The sequence below is a fragment of the Chelmon rostratus genome, chromosome 20, assembly GCF_017976325.1.
Source record: "Chelmon rostratus isolate fCheRos1 chromosome 20, fCheRos1.pri, whole genome shotgun sequence".
NCBI classification, from domain to species: Eukaryota; Metazoa; Chordata; class Actinopteri; order Chaetodontiformes; family Chaetodontidae; genus Chelmon; species Chelmon rostratus.
Window position 1 is genome coordinate 4,468,254 of NC_055677.1, and position 22,952 is coordinate 4,491,205.

Below are 22,952 nucleotides of genomic sequence, written 5' to 3' on the forward strand. Positions count from 1 at the left end.
GCAGCGGGGACAAAAGTCAATTATAGAGAGTGGCATGTTGTATTTCAATGTTAGTAAAGTAAAGCGTTTTCTATAATAAGTACAAATGTGACTGTGGTTGTAAGGATGAGTTCTTCATGTTATACTGTCAGCGTGAGTGGATGATTGTATGTGAGTGCTTTGTCTAATGTAGCAGGTATTTATTTGACTTGAATATAAATCTTATTTTAGGGTTACATAAGATGTTGTTGTGTTGACAGTGGTGTAAGAATCGCTTACTTATCAGCAATATCACACAATTTAAAAATTCTCTTGCATGCATTCAAGGACAGACGTTATCTGCAAAACTGTAAAACTTAAAGGGGCACTCCGCCAATTTGACACATGAAGCCTCGTTGAGTACTCCTCAGCCTGTGACAACAGTTGGATAATATCTTCCGACGCTCTGGAGGGGGTTTCTTAAAGTTTTCAAAAACATAAGCTTGATGATGTCTTCAAGACACAATTGAGTTGCATTATGGGAATCCAGTATAGGATCTAGTACTTTCAGGACACTAGGGACAAAAAGTTTGAATATCTTGGCTTCATGAGCATTCAAAACACATTCGCAGTACAATCGTATTATATAACCAAAGTGTTGAAAATATACTTATATATACCTCAAATTAAGTGAAATTAAAGTACACTTGAGTTAAACATCCAAATAGTGCATTACAAAGTACTTCAAAATAAGTAAATAAATAAGTACACTATTACTATACACTTACAATAAAGTGGACACTTTATAAGTACTATGAAATACCACTTTAAATATTGCAAAATTAGTATATTAATTTTAAATACTTGTAAGTAGAACTTATTAACATCTATTTAGAAGTCCACTTTTAAAAGTATGCGTCAAACATACTTTAAATTAAGCACAAAGGGTAAAAGTGGGCTTGTAATCACTTTTTTATACTTCAATTCTATTTGTAATACACTAAAGTATACTGCCCTTTGACCTGGGACCCCTTTAATCTGCAAATGAACTCGTGACTCCAGCTGTCATATGGAGCAAAACCGGTACAATATTTCCCAAAAAAGTAGTAGTAGTAGTAATGTAGTCAAGTATAGCATCAAATAGAAATGCACTCAAATAAAAGTACCTAATACTTCAGTGAAGCAGGTGTCTGTCCACCGCTGGCAGTTTACACCGTACTATCTTGGTCTTCCTCATTGTTGCTGTCTGTGTCATGTTGTTATCAGTTTACTCCGGATGGTGGAAATTACTGGAAACACCTAAACGGAGCATTTTGTCCTGACATGTCTTTAAAGAGAACAGAGCTTCCAAAGCTGGCGGCCATTTTTAGTGCCAATGAAGTTTACCAAACAACGCTTTAAAATCATTTCAGGAATATTTCCGTGTCTACATGCTGCGTTATAGTTTTGCTGCTGTGTGACTGGAATCTTGACTTCCACAGCTGACTTCTCCAGGCTGTGATCATTGTGGCAGTCTACTGTACGAGGAGCAACAATAGCTTCAAACAGCTTCCGTTTGCCTGAAACTTCTGTCACATAAGTGAGTTCACACACCTGCCAAGCTCCAACCGGCTGAGTAGGTGGAGCCTGCTGTTGCTGTTAACACACCCCAAGCAACACCCGCCTGAATACGCGCCTGAAAGCTCCTGCAGAAACAAGCTGCTGCCGTGTAATCTTTCATTATCATTTCCAGGCTGCGTTCAGTTCAGATGTAGGGCTTTTTTGTTCCCTCTGTGGCGATGGCTTGCTGCCTCTGAGTGATGGGCTGTGGGAACAGTAAGGTGCCGCCTGGGGCATCCAAGAGGGGCTACGTGAGTGTAGTGCAGTCGCTCGTGGCCTTTACTAAGGCACATGATGATGACGAGCCGAAGAAGAGTACAGAGAAGCAAAGAGGTCCGTGGTTTTGTACCAGCGTTAAGAACCTTCAACGGGCACCAAACGTCCAGCAGCAGACGCTCAAACATGGACGAAACCAGGACAGAGGTGCCAAGTACAAGGACAAGTTTGATCCACGTGTGACAGCAAGGTAAATAGTAAGGATTAATACTTCGTAGTAAGTATTATATATCGTGTTAACACATGCTGAGATCATTAAAATGAAAATCTACTGTATTACGTGGCTTTTTTGGGGGGGGGAGTTAAACTGTGAACTGTTCCAACATCAATTATGTGAAAATGTGATTTTGCTTTCTGCCAAAAAAAAAAAAGGATTTTTGGAAAAACAACATGTTGCTCTAATCGTACTTGATGAGTGACCTGCTTTTATCTTTCCAATTTCAAGCAATTTACTGTTTTAAAAAAGAAAGAGAGAAAAAAAGAGCGGAAATGCTGAATAACTGAGGCTGCACTGTAAACAAGAGATATCATCTCAACCCTGTGAGCAACAGAACCACTGAGCCTTTCCAGGATGCTCCTTTCACCCCCAATCATGATGCTATCACCTGTTACCAATCAACCTGTTTACCTGTGGAATGATCCAAACAGGTGTTTTTGGAGTGTTCCACAACTTTCCCAGTCTTTTGTTGCTCCTCTCCCAACTTGTCTGAAACATGTTGCTGCATCAAATTCAGAATAAGCAGATATTTACAAAAACCACTGAAGCTGATGAGGTCAAACATTAGATATATCAGCGAATGATCACATTGTTTTCCTTTTTTGGAATCAGGGTTGTATATATTATATATAGTATTGTTTTGTTCGTATCTGATGTAAATCGGAATACTTGCATATATATTATTTGCCTGGATGACTTTGCTGCAGTAGGCTATACAACATGCAGATATCGTCCCATTCATCACAGCTGCAGCTGCAGTGAGAGACGTTGAGTGCTTTGCAACAGTGTATCATGGGATGCTTATGCTGTACAGACTCATCATTTCCCTTCTGCCCTGTCAGATACGACATCAAGGCTCTGATCGGTCGAGGAAGCTTCAGCCGCGTCGTGCGTGTGGAGCACAGGGCGACTCGCCAGCCTTTTGCCATAAAAATGATGGAAGTAGAGGCCCCAGAGGGCCGTGAGGTGTGCGCCTCGGAGCTGGCGGTGCTGCAGCGGGTGAGCCACACTAATGTGATTCAGCTGATTGAGGTGTTTCAGTTCCCGCAGAGGGTTTATATGGTGCTGGAACTGGCCACAGGAGGGGAGCTGTTGGATCGCGTCGTCAGCAGGGGCCATTTCACAGAGAGGGACGCTACCCTGGCCCTCCGGATGGTGCTGGCTGGGGTGGGATACCTGCACAACCTGGGTATCACCCACAGAGACCTGAAGCCTGAGAATCTTCTGTACTACCACCCCGGGGCCGACTCCAGACTGCTTGTTACCGACTTTGGATTGGCTACTTTTGGCGGCACAGGAGCAGGGTCTGAGGTTTCAGGCCGTGAGGGGAGCGATGGCGGAGATGATGCCGGAGCAGACAGAACTTGGTCCCTCAGAACCACGTGTGGAACTCCCGAGTACCTGGCCCCTGAGGTGTTGCTGAGGAGACCCTATTCCTGTGCAGTGGACATGTGGGCCGTGGGGGTGATCGCCTACATTGTGCTGAGTGGATCCATGCCGTTTGAGGACGACAGTCGCACACGGCTCTTCAGATCCATTGTGAGAGGAAAATACAGTTTCCATGGAGATGTAAGTTTACTGGGCTTTTCATTGCAGGTCGGAGTTTAGTTGCATTTCTTCTTTGCAAACGGATCTTCTAGGAGCAAAATAATCATATTACCAGCTCAGTATCCCGAGGAAATACATGCATATTGAATGATTCTGCACCCCACGATTGATATCCAATACCAGTGTTAGTGCACTCTATATGTAGCAAGTCAGAAACCAAGGGTGAGGAGGTTTTGATGGTGGATGGGCATGCATCATGTATATGGCTATGTAGCAGGTGCAGCTCGTGCTACAACTCAATGAGCAATTCCAAGGAACCATGGTATTTCAAGGTGCAAGTTTCTATGCAATAGCAATACAATACTTATAAAATAGATGCATTTTAATATCTTCACACAAGCATTTATTTATAGCTCAAAAACGGAGCAGCAGCCTATGCAGCAGATACTGTTAAAGCTGCTTCTCGGAAATATTCTCTCCTAGAAAAGGTGGAAGTTGCCTTTCTCTGAACGCTTACAGACGCCTTGCGCATAACGTAGACTTGATCTCTGCTTCTAGTGATGCAATTTTGAGAGTGTTTTGACACTCTTCCCAAATATTCCCTCCACTCATAGTCAAAGTGGCAGCTTTTTCTTTTTGTTTTGTGGATGCTAACCAGAAGCTCAGGAACACAGTTTCACTTGAAAAGCTGTAGTTTTGGCCAGTTGTAGCTCTTTGGCCCGCTAAGGTTCAACCCAGTGAATAAGACTATTTGTGCTTCCACTGCCTCAAAAGAAAAAAAAATTCAAATAAACCTGCCATCTGCTGTTTCCATTTTGACATTTGGCCTTTTCCCCAAAACACAGTCTGGTTTGTTGTGTATGATGTGCATGCTTTGTGCAATTATGCATCCCTGGCAACACATCTGTTCACGTACGTCTGTTACATCTACTGACTGCACAAGAATGATGCACACCTAAAGCACCGTTATGCTATTAGAACCACCAGAAATAGCAACATTATTCCATCCTTGCCTGGTATAAGTAGAGCATTTTCAACATGTGACAGTGCAAGTGTGGTAACTTAGGTGAGTTTTTCCTCGTTCTCATCCCTTCCTCTGCAACACCGTAAAGCCCAAAACTGGATATGCGAAAGTTTGTTGTGATGTCTCGAGTTTCCGCTCGCTACGGCTCTTTGAGAATGCTTCGAAATGGGGAAAAGGCGGCCCCGCATTTTTTTTTTTTTTCCTCTGTCACATAACTGAAGTGGGTATTTTTAACAGCCTATTCTGTCAAGCTCAGTGGTGAGTTTGGGCTTGTTCTTTCACGCTGATTACACCCAAGGCTGGATTATTCACTGGGTTTTAAGCCTGGCCCGATTCTCAGGGATGCAGTCTGACATTTTAGTCTGGCATACAAGAGGCTCCCTTACATAGGCCCTGGACTATTATCCCTGTGTTTACCGCTGCACTGACCACCAACTGAACAATAGTGCAAAATCCTTCTAGAGTTTATGCAAGGGCTTATTTCACTTATTTTTACGGTGGCTTTCGACACAGCTCGTATGTCGGCCACACTGGTGGAGAAAAATCCCTGGGAACAAAGCTGGAAACCACATTTCATAGGACGTCAAGTGGCGCATCTTACAGCCCACTGAGATGCAGTGAAGACATCAATCTGCAAATTCATACGATGACAGTATGAAGACATCATACATGGCTGATGGACAAGCCATCAATCACATTTCCGTTTTGACAAGACACTTATTCTCCGTCATGTGCAAACATCCACCCTCTCTGATAGACTGACAACACAGTTAGACACACACACACACACTCTGATAATTATGTTGTAATGTGTGATGAAGGTTCACAAGTGTCCACAAAATGTGGACCTCTGCCGCCACGAGGGTTCTTCATGTCATTCCGAAGGGTGCTCCTCTTTGCTTGAACAGCCTGAGCGAGTCCCTGCACGTATTTAACTTGACCAGAGGAGTTTCATTTGAAAGGAGCTGTCTGCCAATTGAAGTGGAACAGAGTCCTGCAAAATGCACATGATGCCGTTCATAGCAATGGGGTGTAATGATGAGAGTGACTGAAACACCAGGAATGTACTTACAGCAACATAAACACATCCAGCAAGGCTCTCTTAGCAAAGTAAAACATTTGTGAATAAATCACAGGGACTAAGATGCTGCTTTGCCTGCAGTAACAGGGAGTAATGTCTGACTCAGGATGTTACTCCTCTGTGTGATCACATGTCAGTACAATAGGCCTGTTAGCAGTAAAAACGAAGCTGTTACTAACAACATTAACGATGGCTCTCTCCTATTCAAGTGTCCCAGTCAGCCATGACAGTATGACAGGACTGGCAATACGAGGACCCTAAAACTGAAGCAGCTAAATGGAACTCAGCCATCATTAATTTTATTACCTACATGTTTGCTTTTCCTACTGCGATGTTGTCACATGAGAAACTGAAACCATAGAGCCTTTAAAAATGATCAGAGTGTTGAAATGGATCGTGGGCTGCAGGGGTATAACCTTGAATGTAGAAGGGTACAACCTGGCTAAGATAACAGCGCTAACCACTGACCCACAAAGGCTTTAACTGGCTGTCACCTGCATTTGGTGCTAATACACAATCTGCCCCCCCTGGCAGAGATGCGACAATGCACTACAATTTAGCCCAACAAGGACCAATAAATGATGAAGTGGGAGAGGAGAAACCATTTGGTAAATCAAGATGCAAATTAAAACACAACTATTGTCATTTTCTTTTGAGAAATTGCACCACTGCCTTATTAAATCCCTTTTTAATTTATTTTGGTTACCTATGAATCTGCATTTATGAATCTCCTTCAAATACTGTCTAGTTATTGGCAAGAGTGAGTTATTCATTTAAAGTCGGAGAGTCTCATTCCAAACCAGGTCAATAGGTTGCACCGTTATGTAACACACCAGTTTGTTATTCATCGATAGGAGCCGCAGAATGATGTTGTCGTGAATCAGTATTCAACAAAGACGAGTAATGAAAAAGGATTAACTTCAGGTACAATCACTTTCCCAGATGGACACAAAGATTTCGAAAGTTACTCTTCTTCTCTATTATGCAAATTAATACTCAAGGGCTGCAATTACAAACATTCTTCCCAAGTATCAGTAACCTTTTGTGTTTGTTGAAGCAGAATAGGGAGATGCAGTGAGTGAGTGTGTGTGTGTGTGTGTGAGTGTGGGTGGGCTGGGGATTTCAGCAGTAAGATGGACGTGAGACTCACTAAGAAATGCAAATGGCCTCTGGCACCTGCCCACGATTCAGTCTCCCCAGTACCCCCCCCCACCTTCCCTCAACACACAGACACGCTATGCATACATTCCCCCCCACAGGTGCAACAGCCCGTGGCCTAAAGACCTGCGCAGATTCACACTGCTGCGCTTACTCAACAGCAGAGGGGAGGGTGGGGGATGGATGGCAGGGTGGGGGAGATTGGAGGGAAAAGAGAGGAGGGGACGGAGGAAGAGCGGGTGTAGCCTCGGGGGCTTTTCGCACCTTATCACTCAATCCGTTCGCCTCGTGTAGGGCGGAGCGCTTCCCTCGCACGGAATCAGGGCATCTCATCGAACGCGTGCGAGTGTATAAGTGGATTTGTGCATGTGCGTGTGTGTGTGCATGCGTGGCAGCCTTTCGTATGTAAAGCACAAATCCATCATTTGAGGCGCGGCGGCAGCCTCGGTGGCAACCTCCTCTGCATTCTGCTGATTGTTATCACGACCCAGCCCAAACATCTGCACCTCTCAGCAGCAGGGCAGCCTGGGTAACGGCTGGCCCAGCCTGCCCCCTGGTGAGCGCCATGCGAACAAGCCCAGCCTCCGCTTTGCCACGGTGTGTTGTACATGACAGCCCAATCTCTCCTGCATCCGGGTATTGATGTTTTGATTACCGTGGCTTAGCTGCGAGTTTCACCTGAATTAGCAACAGGCCACCTTCCCCATTTGGACTCATTATGATGAGGCATATTTAAACTTGGCTTTGTTTCTCAGGAAATGCTGCCAGGTGAATCAGATATGAGTCAATTGTGAGGTGGAGACTCTCATGTGGAGCGGTTCATTAGTCAAAAGTGCATTATCCTCGTGATCACATTAGCGTAATCCAACCTTCTAGTGTTTTCTTCATTTGTTGCAATTACAGCTTTGTCAGGTAAAGATGTAGCACGCCGAAAACACAGTCAGCAGCGCTCCTCATTCACCCTAACAAGATGTTGCTCAATAAACCGAGCCCCTTAGGTTTCTCCGCTGCTGGTGCCATATCTGCACACCGTTTGTCTCCCTCCTCTTCGGCTAGCTCCCCCCTCAACAGTGATGTATAACACCGGCTCTCACCTCCTCCACCAAACACAATAAAGCCTTTGTGTATTATGACGTGAAAGATGTTCAAAATAAGGGAGAGAGATAAACTTCCTGCAGGTGGCTCCGTTCCAGGAAAACAACACTGTTATGTCTCTTCTTCTTTAAGTCTGCCGTGTTGATAGCAGGAGGGGGGCAAACTTTTGCTACCTCTTCAAAGATCTTTTTTCCTGCATCATTCCCACCTGGTGAGGGCTTCACCAGCTCTCGCACAGGACAAAAAGTGCATCTTCTGGCCACGTCTGCCATCAAACGTGCATTTCAGGGCACTGATCACCACCAGAGCTACACGAGGAGGAAAGCCAGACTTGTTAGACGCGGGAGCCCAATCAGACGCTCTCTCTCCCTCCCAGGGAAATCGGGTGTCACTCTGCCTGCCTCTCAGGTGTGAAATGACAGCACAGTGAGAAGAAAGTTTGAGCGAGAAGCGTTTTTATGACTGGTTCGGCTCTGCGCTGTGCTCGCACACACTCTTCTCTCCAGTCGGTGCTCTGAGAATAAGCGAGTCCCTGCTTCTTTGAATTCCTCTCACCGGCAACAGTCTCGCGATTGTCAATTTCATGCTTGATTAATTGTCATTACTTGGCGAGAGACAAAAAAAGGGGAGAGAAATGCATTTCAGGATTAAAATGGAGAGCGAGACCTCCCTAAAGAGCGAGATTTAGTCTGTGCGAATTTTGCACACACACATTTGACTGTATTTAGCTCTTATTCTCCGCAGCCGGACACGGTAGAGAATATTTGAGCTAATTGGTGGGTGACTGAGGAAATATTTTTGTATGTTAAAGATGAGAGAGTGAGATAGAAGTGATTGAGGAAGCAGCTGACTGCATCCAACAATCCCAGCGAAACGTGATGCGGAGAAAGAGGATGTGTTTGCTTTTTGACACTGATAAAGGTTATTGTGCTATGGCTCAATCTCCGAACCCAGTTGCCTTCTGCCATCTTTCTAATCTGATCAATCTAATTCAGCGTCTGCATCAGTAATATTGTAGTTAAAATCAGATGGAAGCACAAAGGTTATCAATTTCCTGAGGCAAGCCCCCACAATGTTGTCTTCATGACAAAGAACCGAAGTCATGATGAATAATTGAATGATTCTGAATTATGATAATGATTCTGGTGTCTTCTCTCCCACTGGAAAGATGCCATGGCGGATTTCAAAGCATTCTTGAATGTCAGCTTGGGTCATGACAAGGGGAATGATTTGCTATTTGAATTAACAAAGAGCAAAAGATCCCAGGGAGGCTCATCTTTGGTGCCTTTATTGTGAAGCTAATGCAGGCTAAGAATAAACATGCGCCAAAATCCCACACATACGGCACGACTGTCCTACCTCCCAGGCTTCCCAAGACTTCTGCTTCCTTTTGCCCAGTGACATTTAGCTTTTCTTTGAGTTTAGTTCTGCTTGTTAGGCCCGCAGAGCACACGGATCATAGTTTTATTGCTTTGTAAGAATGAAATCTTGCATCCCACTTTGAAGAGGCTTTGAATCTTGTCTGGATACCCAGACGGTGCCTTTGGAGGACTGAGAGTGTCTGTGTGTGGAGGCTGAGCTGACATCTTCTAGGGTGAGTGTTTTTATATGAACGCTGACAGTAATCACTCATGCTCTGCTTCTTCTCCTCCACAGCCTTGGCCCTCCGTGTCCAACCTGGCCAAGGACTTTATCCGGCGCCTGCTGCCATTGGACCCGACCGCCCGCCTGACGGCTGACCAAGCCATCCATCACCCGTGGGTGGTCACCATGGCAGCCAGCTCCTCCGTGAGGAACCTCCATCGATCTATTTCTCAGAACCTCAGGCAGCGGGCGTCGCGCAGCTCCTCCCGGGGCTCCAGCAGAACTGTGAGCTCCGCCGACTCCAGCGGCGTAGGGCCTGGAAAGGCTAACGTGGCTGGAGAAAAACCAAAAGCGGCAGCTAGGCAGAGCATCTGGACTGAGTCAGCCTCAGAGAGCCATGCAACAGCCAGCCAGAGGGCTCCAGGAGCATCATCGCCATCCAACTGATGCAACAGATTCATGAGAAGGCTAATGAGGGGATGGAACCAGCTGCCCCAGCTCAGTGTGTATTGCAATCACAAAGCTGCAAATAGGGAGCCAAAGTGTCTGACACAGGTGTTGTGCCACAAAAAGTTCCCTCTCTTCTCTGGACTTCAGTCAGGAACCCAGGTCCCCCTGAAGGCTGAGTTCCAGCCTCCATTAGTTTCTTATGGTTGGGTTAGCTGTTAGTGAATAGCTTCAGTTTTGAGGTCCAGGTTTGTATTGAGACAGATCTGTTCACCTCCACAAGCCCCTGGCTATTCACAGCTCAGGCTAATGGCTTCAAGATCTCATCTAGATCATCATGAGTCACCACATTACATGCCTGTGAACAGGTTCACTCCAAAAATTAGAAATTCATCATTTGAGATATGGAGGCTAATCTTAGCGAGGAGGATAAAAAAAAAAACTTGCTTCTTCTGCTATGATCCTTTTCTTTTTTTAGAACAGAATTTGAACTCCCCACCACCAAACAGCAGGAAGATTTACATTTTTTAACATTTTTAGGCAGAAAGAAGCAAATATGCTGTAGTCTTTTCTTTTGTTGTCAGTCCTCCTACGTAGCAGCACCCACAGTCCTGTGTAACCACTGAAAGCACAATCCAGATATTTGTTGACAGGCCTCTATCAAGTTAAAATGAAGCTCTGGGTTTTAAGAGCTCTCTTCTCTCCCCCAAACATTATGTAAGCTGTAAACAACACCAAATTCAAAATAACCCCTTTTTTCCAGTGAGAAGTTTTAGATTAAAATGGTAATCCAAGTATCAGGAGTGGGAAAAGTTCTGAAAGTGCATTAAAGTGCAAGTAGGATGCAGTCATAATTCCCAATGAAGTTTGTCTTGTTTAGCAATATGACACATTATATATGGTAGATTTCTTTCGATTAACGCTTTTGGTTGCAGATAAAGTATGTGTTGTATTGCACTGTGGAGACTTAGATTTACACGCAAGGATAAAAAGGACAAATTTCAACAGAAGGGCCAGAAGAAAGATTAGACAAACAAAATGTAAACACTTCATAGAAAATGACAAGAAAATGTCAAAGAACATGCACCATTTTCTTCTGCCCGTTATTGACTTTAGGAATAACTTTAATTTATTGATATTTTGTGCAATCAAGTGTCTGATAAGTGAAGGTAGCACACACACACACACACACACACACATTTTGATACAAATATCTTATCTCAAGGTCCATTTCTTTTCTGCAAAATTTGTTCAAAACCAGCAGAAGAGGTCGTGGTTTTCATGCTTGACCTTGAAAACAATGCAACTTGCAAGACTTTCTGGAGCTTTCAGCTTTCAGTCGATCTCACTGAGTTTGTTTATCTGCTAATAAAGACCATGAGATGCAGGTGAAAGCACCAGGAAAGGCCAGTCAGAAGGCACTGATTTATTATTGTTATTTATTGTCAAACTGATTAATTAGTGTTAATTTGCTGGTAAAACACAGCTGTTTGCCTAATTCAGTCTTGGTTACTACTAAGAGCAAACACTTCAGTCTCACAGAAACAACAAGCCTCTATTTAGTGCCTTACTAAATTGTGAATATGGATGATGTCATTTGGATGAGGCTCATGCATTATTTCTCCAGCAGGGAGCACTGGAGAGTTGTTAATGCCTTTCAATGGCTGCCCATACTCAGTGACCTGAGATCAATGTCCCTTTGGGAAGGAGACGAGAGCCGCTGGTGCATTTTGGAACAAGTGTGTCTGCAAGCAGAAATACAGAGAGAGCGATGTAGTGGAAGTGGGCAAAGAGGAAATCTCTGGAAATTGCTGAAGTTAACGGTGTATGGTTGTGTCCTTGTGCCTTGATTAGAGCTCCATTTGCTGATTAAAATGACTCACGGAAACTTTTTCCACCCAAAATGACATGGCCTGATGTGGCTGTGGAATAACCTTGTATTTTTTACTGAAGTGTTTGAATTGTGTTGCACAATTGAGTCCATATCTGGTGTTATCAAATGATGTTTGACTGCATGGTGGAGGAGGAGGCGATTTGTTCTGCATTTTTATTTGAAACTGTGTCTGCAAACAAAATTCCACTCACAGACTGATAAAGAAATTTGAATTGAATTAAACCAAACAGAAGTCAACAATAATGGAAAGTGGTCTTTTTTTTCCTCTCATAACTATTATCATTCCAGTCTCATTGCTATTATCTTTCTAAAGGGAATAACAAACCAACTGTCGCTTCACCGTATTGTCCGTCTCATTCTGCACACGGACTAATTCCATTGTCTTCAGCGGCTGCAGTTTGTTTAGAGTGGGCAGTGAAAGCTGCTTGATCTCAAAGAAATGCGCCACATACAGTATTTACTTCCAGTCCTTAATACATTACTGCAGATAATCCTTCTATTATTTTAGTCTGTGATGCCATGCCATCACTGTGCAGTTTATTTCCATGCGGGATAAAATTGCAATAACACTAGATAAATGCAAACAAATCAACATTAGCTGTGGATTCACCTTTATACTATTTGTTTGGCTCGTTACCTTGTGCTGCAGGTCAGTCTGAGGTTTAAGGGCTTTTGCAAGAAGGGGAAAACTCCCATGCTTCTGCATAGGTAAGGCAGATTTTGAGCAAAAAACACATCCTCAGAACTCATTTAGCTCGGGTGCAGTTGGGTCACTGTTTTTCTGTACAGGCTTTAGTCTCATACAGCGGTCAGCAAGGCCAAGCAACTAAGAAAGCACAGCATGGCAGAAAAAATGTAGGCGATAGCATTTGCTCTCTAAGGCCAACCCCGTGCTGTATGAGGACAAGTATGACAGAAAGTGTCTTTTTCTTTTCTTCGGCTTTTCTCAGCAGAAAACCGAGGACTTATTCTCTTTATCTTTGGCCTTACTTGAAGAGATCATTTGCTGCTCAGGACCCTGAAACATAAGCTGGCAGATCCACTTCTGGCCACTATAAGAAAGAGGATAACAGAAGGAGGGAGTGGCGGTGGAGTCCCCAAGCTCATGTGCCGTACAGGATGTATAGAGGAACCATCTGGTACCTCCCCCAGAGGATAGATACCCCTTCTTCCCTTCATGTGTGTCTCCACACAGTCGAATGGTTCAAGGTAAGTGCTTCTTATTTCCATCGTATAAACCAAACACCCAGTAGATCAAATATTGGGGTCTTTTGTGAGCTGCTCAGTGTAGAGATTATTTTCTTTAAACAGCAATTACAACTCCACTCCACCTTAATGATTTGAGAGGAAAGAATGCTCCACGTTTTTAGTCAGTAAATTGCTTTCCTGCTTTTTTTTTTTTCCCCCAGATGAACCCGCTATTTGCCGCTGTCCTGTTATTGTGCTGCAGATGCAACGCCACAGGAGCACAGGGTGGGTCAATACTTTTCTCATTGAGGATGCAATAAAAGTAAACTGTCTCATTATTCTCCCTACTCAGAAATTCTCATTTAGATTGTAGCCTGGATCCCACCAGTTGTTTGCCACTTAAAATTTGCACTTGTCATCTCCTCGGGGCTGTGCGGCTCCGTTTTGAATGCATCGTAGACTCAGATGCGATGGGACAGCAGGTGGGCATGGATTCACCTCTGTGAGGCATTTCAGTGAAATGGAACAGGTTGGATTCAAATGATGAATTAAAGGAGCGGCTTGACATTTTTGGAAATATGCTCATTTGCTTTCTTGCTGAGAGTTAGATGAGGAGATCAATAGCTCTCTCAGGTCTATATATGAAGCTACAGCCAGGCAGCGGTTAGCTTAGCTTAGCATGAAGACTGGAAATGAGGAAACAGCTAACCTTGGTCTGTATAAAGGTAACAAAATCTTACTGCTAGTACCCCTGAAGCTCACTGATGAACACATTATATTTGGTTTGCCTTCTCTTGTAGGTGGTCATGGTTTTGTTTCTTCTTCTTCTAGATGAAAACATGGCTAATGGCACGTAAATTACAATACCAACACACAGCATAAACTTAAAGATTTCACCTAAAGGGGTGCAATGATTCTATTTGGATGTTCCTGGAAGGCGGCTGGTCCCTGGAAGGCCACAGGTGTAACATCCAAAGCAGCCAGTTTGTGATAAGTAGCTCGTTGATGTATTGTGGCCGGATGCTGAGCCCCAACATTTCTAAAAACATAAATACAGCAGGAATTTCCATGAGATTCTGAAGTCTGAAAATCACTTTGTGGCCTGGAAATGGATTGGACGAATCTAGTGGTTGTATTTCCTAAAAATCTGTGTCTACTGCATGGGAATAAGGAGGTATAAACGTGTGTGGATATCCAATGTGGCTGGTGGGCCTCCAGACTGCCAGCAGTACAATACAGATCACAGGCTGCCTTCAAATGGAATATCTGAGGTTGTATTTCAGATATGGAAAGTCAAGTACAAAATATACACGGTTTTCAAGTGGTAAATTGTGAGTGCACTGTTGCTAGGCAACTGCCCCCAAAAAGTGGACATTAATGATTGATAGTTTTGTGGTTTTTTTGCATTTCAATTGCATGGATAAGCAACAAAAAATGAGAGGAAAACTGATCTAAACTAAAATAACCTCCCTTGGCTTCAAAAGCGAACCTTTACAAACCAGACCAGAATGCGAAAAGAGGATTTCACCTGCACCAATGTGATATTGTACATTTATGTGGTGGAAAAGTGTAACTTGTTGCTGGTTTCTGTTCCACCTGCAGACCATTCAGATCACGAATGCCACAGTCAGGGGGTCAGGAGCTGTGGAGAGTGTCTGGCAGCAGGGCCACACTGTGCTTGGTGTGCTGAGGAGGTGAGTGACCTCGGAAACACACTCTGCCTCCTTCTTTGAAGGGATCGCTGTTAATGCAGCCCTGCGCTCTGTTTGGGACCTCAGGAAAGCTTCTCAATGCGCCACTTCAGCCCCTTTATCATAGTGAGGCTTAGTGGAAAAGGTTCTTTTTGGACTTAATCCTTTGTCTAAAGGCCCAATCAGTCATTTATTTGACAATCATCATCAAGTACACTGCAGTTTTACAATTCGACCCACAGGTCAAAAATAGGTGTTTAGGAGAGTTTAAGGCATCAGTTTTGTATTATTGGCTAAATGTTGTTTCATTGGCTTTTTTTACTATGCCAAGAATAAAACTGTTGGGGTAAATTGAGATTTCATTGAAGCTTTTAAGCACACCTTGCCATACCATATATATTACGTTTGGTTATATTTAAAATTTATTACATATTATTTACGTTAATTGTTAGGCGATGACCTCTAGTGGCTGTAGTAATTATGACAGGAGCAAAGGAGGATGTCAGGTGTAAAAAGTAAATGCAGGACTGTCACCTAGGTGACCGCTGTTTGTGTGTTATTAAGTTACATCACATACAATAATGTATTATAACCCATGATCTTTTCCTAAACCTAACCAAGCAGCTGGTACCTCAACCTAAGACGGAGGTCCAGTATGACAAAGGTCCAGTATGGTGATGGTCATATATGTCATTTTGGGAGTCACTGGCTGTCAACTTATTCAGTCGTTTTGGTATGAGGATGTGTTGTAAATTGGTAGACAGTTGTGATGTTTCAAAGTTGAGAAAATGCTGCTATAAAAATAATCTAAACCCTTGAAAACTGCATGTCCCTGCTGCGCCAGTAACATATGTTGAAGGCTGTTTTTTTTTTAAATGACATGTTGTGCTAAACAAGCTTGTTAGCTTAGCTTAGCTTGTTGTACCATAAATACCACTAAAGTGAGATGAAATGTGCCATCATGTATAAGAGTCTGGAAGGTGAAGCATCTGTCATTTCAAATCATGTACACATACACGCATCCTCTCCCTCTTACACACGCAAACCTCCTTACACACACACAAACACACATACATGCATGCTACTTCTCATTATCACATTCACACCCTCTTTATAACTGACTTTAACTACATCAGAGATATTTATTTATGCAAATTATTGTTTCTCATTGTATTTAGGGTAATTTTGTCTTCAGGTGAGTGTTTATATAAGGGATTGAACTAAACCTCTGTCAAGAATTTTCTAGAAGTGGGCCAGCACGTAGGGGAGCGCTGTGACACAGCCGGGGCGCTGCTGAGGAGGGGCTGTCCTTTAGATCGCCTGGAAGACCCAAGAGGTTCCACTGTCCTTCTAAAGAACCGCAAGATCACCACAAGACGCCAACGGCAGCATAAACAGGTCACACAACTCCAGCCTCAGAGTGTCCTCCTCCACCTGAGGCCAGGTGGGTGTCTTTACATCACTGAAAAAGATACAGTATGTATAAACCACCTGTGTTTTTGACTAGATGACAGATGATAGAGGGTTTTTTTTTTTTTTGCATCTCATCAAGGAGATATCTTCCATATTCAGATCTCTGTCTCATCAGGCTCATAAACGTCTGCCTCAGGAATTCCAAAGTCTTGTTATTGCAATAACGCCTCCAAATACCCTGGATGTCTTTTATAGTGTTCTGGAAGTGGATTTTTGTTTCCAAAAGAATCACCACATCCTCAATTTGCAGGTGAACCCCAGAGCTTTGAGATAAAGTTCAAGCGTGTGGACGACTTTCCCATAGACCTGTACTACCTGATGGATCTGTCCTTCTCCATGGAGGATGACCTGCCCAATGTCAAGAAGCTGGGAGCTGACCTCATGGAAGAGATGAGGAATATTACTAGTGACTTCAGAATGGGTTTGCCTGCCTCGTTTTCCATTTCCTTTTAACCTGCAATGTAGGCTAACATCATTTTTCTTAACTTTTTATACCTCCACACTCCTTTTTATGGTATACCCTTGTGTCACATTCACACAGTTACACACCTGGGAGCTGCCCGGTGCAATCATAATCTTACTACTGGCCACTGAGCAGCACCACTGGAGCGATCGGGGCTTAAGTGCTTTGCTCAAGGACAACTGGTAGCTTTTGAGAGAAGGGAGAGCATTAGTTATTCACTTTCCACCCTTCAGTCACGAAATCACTTCTCAAAACTTCACGCTACTTCTTACTCCCCTCCATTTGTTCCCACTCCAAAAGGCTTCGGTGCATTTGTGGACAAGACGGTGATGCCATACATCAGCACAGCGAAGGACATGCTCAGCAACCCCTGTAAGAGGACCGAACCCTGGCCCTGCGCTGCTCCATTCACCTACAACCACGTCCTGAGCCTCACTGCCAACGGAAGCCGCTTCACAGAGCTAGTGGGGGGGCAGCGAATCTCGGGTAACCTGGATTCACCGGAGGGGGGCCTGGATGCCCTGATGCAGGCCGCAGTGTGTGAGGTAGTGCGAGGAAGCCCGGCTGGGAGCAGGGCTGCAGTACAGAGATTGTTGTTTTCGTTCTGGGTGGGCGTTTTGTGGAGGAAGTGGAAAGACTGCAGACAATAGATGAGACGGGTGTTTCAGAATACTAAGCTTCCTTTGGGAAACTGCACCAGTCAGTTTTGAGTATGTTTCAAACTCATTATGAGTTTTCAAATATGGAAATTTGACTTTAATGATTTCATAATGACTGGTTTGACTGATTTAAGCCCTAAAGAGCATGAAGGCATCGAGTATTGCTCAGCCGCAGTCATTTGATTACATACAAAAGCAGAGAGGTAATTCTTTTCCCAAAGCCTGTCAGAAATACTTATATCAGTCACGGTGCTCTATTCGCTGCCAATTGGCAGCTCATTGACTGTTTGATGTCCTTCACTTGCAGGAGCAGATCGGCTGGAGGAATGTGACTCGTCTTCTGGTGTTTTCTACCGACGCTGGCTTCCACTCTGCCGGAGACGGCAAACTGGGCGGCATTGTACTTCCCAATGATGGAAAGTGCCACTTGCACAAAAATGTGTACACCAGAGGAAATTTCCAGGTTTGGTATCAAGCTTGAATGCAGATATTGTTTGCTAACTTTAGCCTCACATTTGTCTGTCAGATTGTTTTCAAGTTCTTCTCCCTTGTGGAAAAAAATGATTGATACAGATTTGTGATATCACATCCTTATATTCAGAAATGAACCAAAGCTTTAGTGCTGCAGGACAAGCCATCGCAGCAGTGTGTGTGTGTGTGTGTATGTGTGTGTGTGTGTGTGTTTTCACTCTGTTCGTATAGCATGCATCGGGTAGCTGTGGTCCTGAGGAGCACACAGTGTTTATGCTATGGACCAGATATTGCAGCGCGTGCTAAATTGATTCCCGTCTCCAATCCTAGCAGTGAAATAGAGGTCCAGGCTGCAGCAGACAGAAGTCAAAGACAGTGATTTAAAGGTCAGAATCAACAACACAGTTCCCTGGGTGAAGAAGATGCTGACAGGCACACCCTGATGGGAAACAGCTGGAGTGTTTGTGGAGTTACCCAAACCGAAGCTTTCAACTCTTAATCTCACTGTGTTTGTGTATTTGTGGTGGGTGGTGCTTTGTGCCCATTTATTTGCTTGTGTGTGTGTCTTTGCCCCATCCATATAGCTCTCTCATTAGGTTCGTGAGAATGTTACGGTTCTTGACCTCATTGCAGTCCAGGCAGTTGACAGGTGGAGTGAATGTAGATACATTATTAATCTATTTCTGTCTGGATAAATGACCACCCAAGGCTGAAAATGGATGTGCGAGATGCGTGTGCTGCTCCTCTGTGAATGGTGCTTATTTATCTATTTGGAGGAAATGGAGAGTCTGTCAGGGAGAGTGAATGAAATGAGCGATAGAAGGAGTTGTTAGATGGGAGGGGAAGGGGAAGGACGGCGATAGAGGGAAGAGGCAGAGCATGCTTAACTACTGATTACACATATATATATTCTCACCAGAGTGTTATGCATTGCATTTTGCATCTGTCCTGACTCCGCTCTGTCAGGACTATCCGTCGGTGGCTCACGTCGCGGAAACGTTGAGACGGAAGAACATCCAGATCATCTTCGCGGTCACTGAAGAAGTCGCACATCTGTATGAGGTACAGCAGCGACATACTGGTCGACGCCGGTTGGTTACCATTCACCATTCAGTTCACCTTTTAACCACTTTTATGGAGCTTTTTCCCAAGAAATACTCTTTGAATAAGCTTCCAAGATGTAAATAATTATTTATTAAATCCGATGTAATGCGGGTAATCACGAATTGCATGTTTCATAAATGTGCAACTGTGGATCGAGTTTGAAAATGAATCACATTGCCTCACGTTGCATTGCATAAAAGGTTAAATCAGGTGATATTCTGCATTTTTGTTACTGTTAAATAAATGAACCAAAACCAGCAAAGTGTTAGTACTTTTTTTTTTTTTTAGATAAGAGCAGACCAGTGTCGTGTTTAGCAAACTCTCCTGGAACAGGAGTAAATGGTATATTTGTGGGGACTGTTCTCAGCTGCAGATTTGGTGCTCTCGTGAGTATTTACGGCAGCAGAACGGTGCACATGTGGATTGATTCAAAATAAACTACAATGTTGGAGTGCTTTGTAATGAAGAAACATGCCACCAGTGCAACGGTGGCTCATTGATGTGTTTTTAATAGCTTTTGGACAACAGCGGAGCTCTGCGGCACACAGGAATGAAATATATCAGGCTTTGTTAACACAGATTCAATGCACTGTTGGTTTTGGTAATTATGGGATTTGTTAACAATTAGAAAAATGCAGAATATCGACAGACTTATCGTTTGACATTCACATGTGTCCCGTGCAGGTCAATCAAAAGTGGTAACATTTAAGTTGTTGTTTTTTCAGTTTTATATTTGAATTCAACCACTTTCCCATTGACTGCCTTCATCCATCAGAGGGGGGTGCATTCCGACCGTGACCAATTCAAGCCTTCATGCCTTGACACCAACACATTTCTCTATGCCGCCGTAATGGAAAGGTTGCTTCAAAGAGTAGCATATAAATCAGCTGGCGGACTGTCAATAAGCATATATTCATTCATCTATGTTGACGATATTGTTGCTTTGCTGCAGGGCCTCAGAAGCATCTGCACATCAAAATGTGCAGTCGGAACGCTTTCCAACAACTCCCACAACATCCTGCAGATAATAGTCGAAGCGTACGATGTAAGTGAGGCAGAAGCTCCCTTCCCACAGAGGTCATTAGCCTCATGTGTGTAGCCTGCTCACACCTCCTCATCTTTAAGGGGTTAACTGCTCTATTGACTGCAGGCACTGACCTCTGAGGTTGTTATGGAGAACAGCAAGCTGCCGCCGGGCTATCACATCTCCTATACTTCACGCTGTAAGGACCACAAGCCTGGGCACAGCGAGCAGGGGAGGAAGTGCTCCAACATCTCCGTAGGTGATGAGGTGTGTAGTCATGTGGCTCTGTGTGTGGTAAGTTGTGTGAGTGCCGCTCTTAGCATGTGGCCATTGACGGTAATGCTAATTATGATTACCTCATTAGTGGAGCATTAGAATTGTGCTCAAGGAATTCTCACCTCCCCTCTAGGTGAGCTTTAATGTAAGCATTACAGCACCTCTGTGCATGACTGCATCACAAAGACCACCCCGCGTTATTATTAAGCCCCAAGGCTATAGTGAGGAGGTTGAGGTCCTGCTGAGCCCCATATGCAAGTGCTCATGTCAAAAGGACGCGGTGCCACGCAGTCCTTCATGTAGCCATGGCAACGGCACTCTGGAGTGTGGCACATGCAGGTAAGTGAAGTGGCTTAATGGCACCAATTTCGTTAACAAGCTAAATTCCAGGTTGTTCGGGAAGAAACCGAGCGACAGATATTTGTGATACCTGTGTTACAGGTGTAAAGAGGGAAGGGTTGGAGCATTGTGCGAGTGCCATCAATCTGAGTCAAGCGAGGCGGTTGACTCCTACCTTTGTCGCCGTGATAATGCATCTGAAGTGTGCAGCGGACATGGCGAGTGTGTTTGTGGGAAGTGTGTTTGCCGTAAGAGCACCAAAAAGCCCAGCCATGCTCACTACGGGAAGTTCTGCGAATGCAGTGATTTCAGCTGTGATCAGTACCGAGGCCTGCAGTGTGGAGGTAACACACAGACAGCCATGCTTAAATAATATGTGCCACATATTCCAAGAAGTGGGGACATCTCATTTTGAAATACATCCCTTTTCTCGTGTTTTACTGTCCCAGGGCACGGCAGGTGTGCCTGCGGGGTGTGTATATGTCACCCAGCATTTCGTGGCAGAGCGTGTGAGTGCCCTCTCGGCTCGGAGTCTTGTCTTTCTCAGGATGAACAGATTTGTTCGGGCAGAGGGGACTGTCGCTGTGGCACCTGTACCTGCCATGACAACCGCTTCCAAGGCCCAACTTGTGAGCTTTGCCCTTCCTGCCCCAGCATCTGCACCCTGCACAGGTACCGTGATCTTTCTAGTTCTTGAAAATTTTGAAAATTTTAAATGGAGTGTGGAAGTTTTTAAGTACTTACTGGATACTTAGTAACAAAAAGATACGAACTCCATCTTCTTTCATTGCCTTCCTTTTTAAATACTGCTTCAGATCTGATTACGCTGACGGTCTTTTCCACAGAGAATGCATCTTCTGCAGGGCCTTCTCACTGGGCCTGGATCCAAAGGAGTGCGAGACCAGGTGTGTCCACCTGAACCTCACTCTGGTGGGTCATGCTGGTGTGCTAGCAACGGTGCCCCCCTATCCAGGCCGTCACAGGTGTATGGAGGTGGATTCAGAGGCCTGCAGAGTGCACTTCTTGCTGCAGAGTAGACAAAAAGGAGGCTCTGTCCACGCTCATGTGGCTCTTGAACGAGGTAAACAAACCAAATTCTCCATTTCTTTATGGAACAATGGAACATTTCAGTACATTCTGTCTGAAAACAAAGTTGTATTTTACATTAAACACTTTAAATGTGTCCTTTTTGCTGATGGTGTCAGGCATGGTTCACTCTACAACAAAACCAACCAACCAATTACTTGAATAAAAGCACAAACTAAAATAAAAAATATAGATTTTTAATGGTTTGTTTGTTAATATTATTTTATGTCGATTTTAATCCACTTTTTTCCATAAAGTCACCTGATGCTCTTTGTACATGTACCATGAGATTTAAATGCGTATTCATTTCACATGAAATACACTTCTTAGAATGATTATAGCAATGCGTTTCCAGTAAAGAGCTATGGCTTCCTGTCTGTCAAGAATGCCCGTCAGGTCCGAACGTGATCCTGATTACCGCAGTGCTATCAGCCTCTGTTGTGGTGCTGGGCGTGTCTTTGTTGCTGCTATGGAAACTACTCACGAGCATCCATGACCGCAGGGAGTTTGCCCACTTCCAGAGAGAGCTGGAGCAGAGACGCTGGAACAGGGTGAGCCCTGCCCAAACAAACCTTTCTGTCAACGCCTGTCAGTCAGAGGCTGTACAATAAATGCAGGAATTTGTCTTGGTGACATTGCTGCAGGGACATTCTGACAAGTGACATTGTAAAACAAGAGCATTCTGGTAAACACGGTACAGAGGAAACAGGAAAATACAAAAAGAGCCGAGGAAAGACATTTTAAAAAATGACCACATACAGGACGTTTCCTCCTCAAAAAATAAACATGCTGCATTGTTTGCTTTCATGTCATAGCAACTACATTATGGCAAACTTACAATAGGACATAAAAAATCAAGTTTTGATCACCAGCATCCTCAAATTCTCAGTAGTAATGTGACACAGAATAAATGAATAATCACTTAGGATGACTTTTGTTTGGAATTTGTTGCAGAGGAACAACCCCATCTACAAGAGTGCCATCACAACAACTGTCAACCCGAAGTATAAAGAACAATGATGGCAGCCACTGAAACAGATCTACTTTTCAATCAGGATCCCTGACGTGAAGCACAATGAAACAACATCCTTCATCTGAACTGCTGTCAGCAGTTGGTCCGACTTGTTTGGCGGGAGGGGGCGACGGATGTTGATGTCTGACTTACTCCCCTTTGATCTCAATATGAAACCCCGGACTGCTGGTCTCCAACCCTCCCCTTCCCTGCATGCACTGCACGCACTCATTCGAGCAGCATCCCCTCCACACAAACTGCTCCTCGGGTTAGTTGTCTGTGGGA

At 44.1% G+C, this 22,952-nt stretch overlaps 2 protein-coding genes across 2 annotated transcripts; both read left to right on the forward strand.

The window, feature by feature from the left end:
- Positions 1–1,757: 1,757 nt before the first annotated feature.
- LOC121624265 (serine/threonine-protein kinase H1-like) lies at positions 1,758–9,987 on the forward strand. Its single transcript, XM_041961918.1, has 3 exons — positions 1,758–2,023; positions 2,893–3,619; positions 9,613–9,987. Exons 1-3 carry the CDS (start codon positions 1,758–1,760, stop codon positions 9,985–9,987), a joined length of 1,368 nt encoding a protein of 455 aa, XP_041817852.1.
- Positions 9,988–13,290: 3,303 nt separating this feature from the next.
- Positions 13,291–22,675, forward strand: LOC121623707 (integrin beta-1-like). Its single transcript, XM_041961102.1, has 15 exons — positions 13,291–13,354; positions 14,672–14,763; positions 15,997–16,204; positions 16,484–16,654; positions 16,997–17,241; positions 17,663–17,818; positions 18,793–18,888; positions 19,883–19,975; positions 20,081–20,221; positions 20,364–20,569; positions 20,672–20,913; positions 21,019–21,241; positions 21,415–21,650; positions 22,040–22,206; positions 22,610–22,675. The coding sequence occupies exons 1-15, from the start codon at positions 13,291–13,293 to the stop codon at positions 22,673–22,675; spliced, it is 2,406 nt and encodes an 801-aa protein (XP_041817036.1).
- Positions 22,676–22,952: the final 277 nt, after the last annotated feature.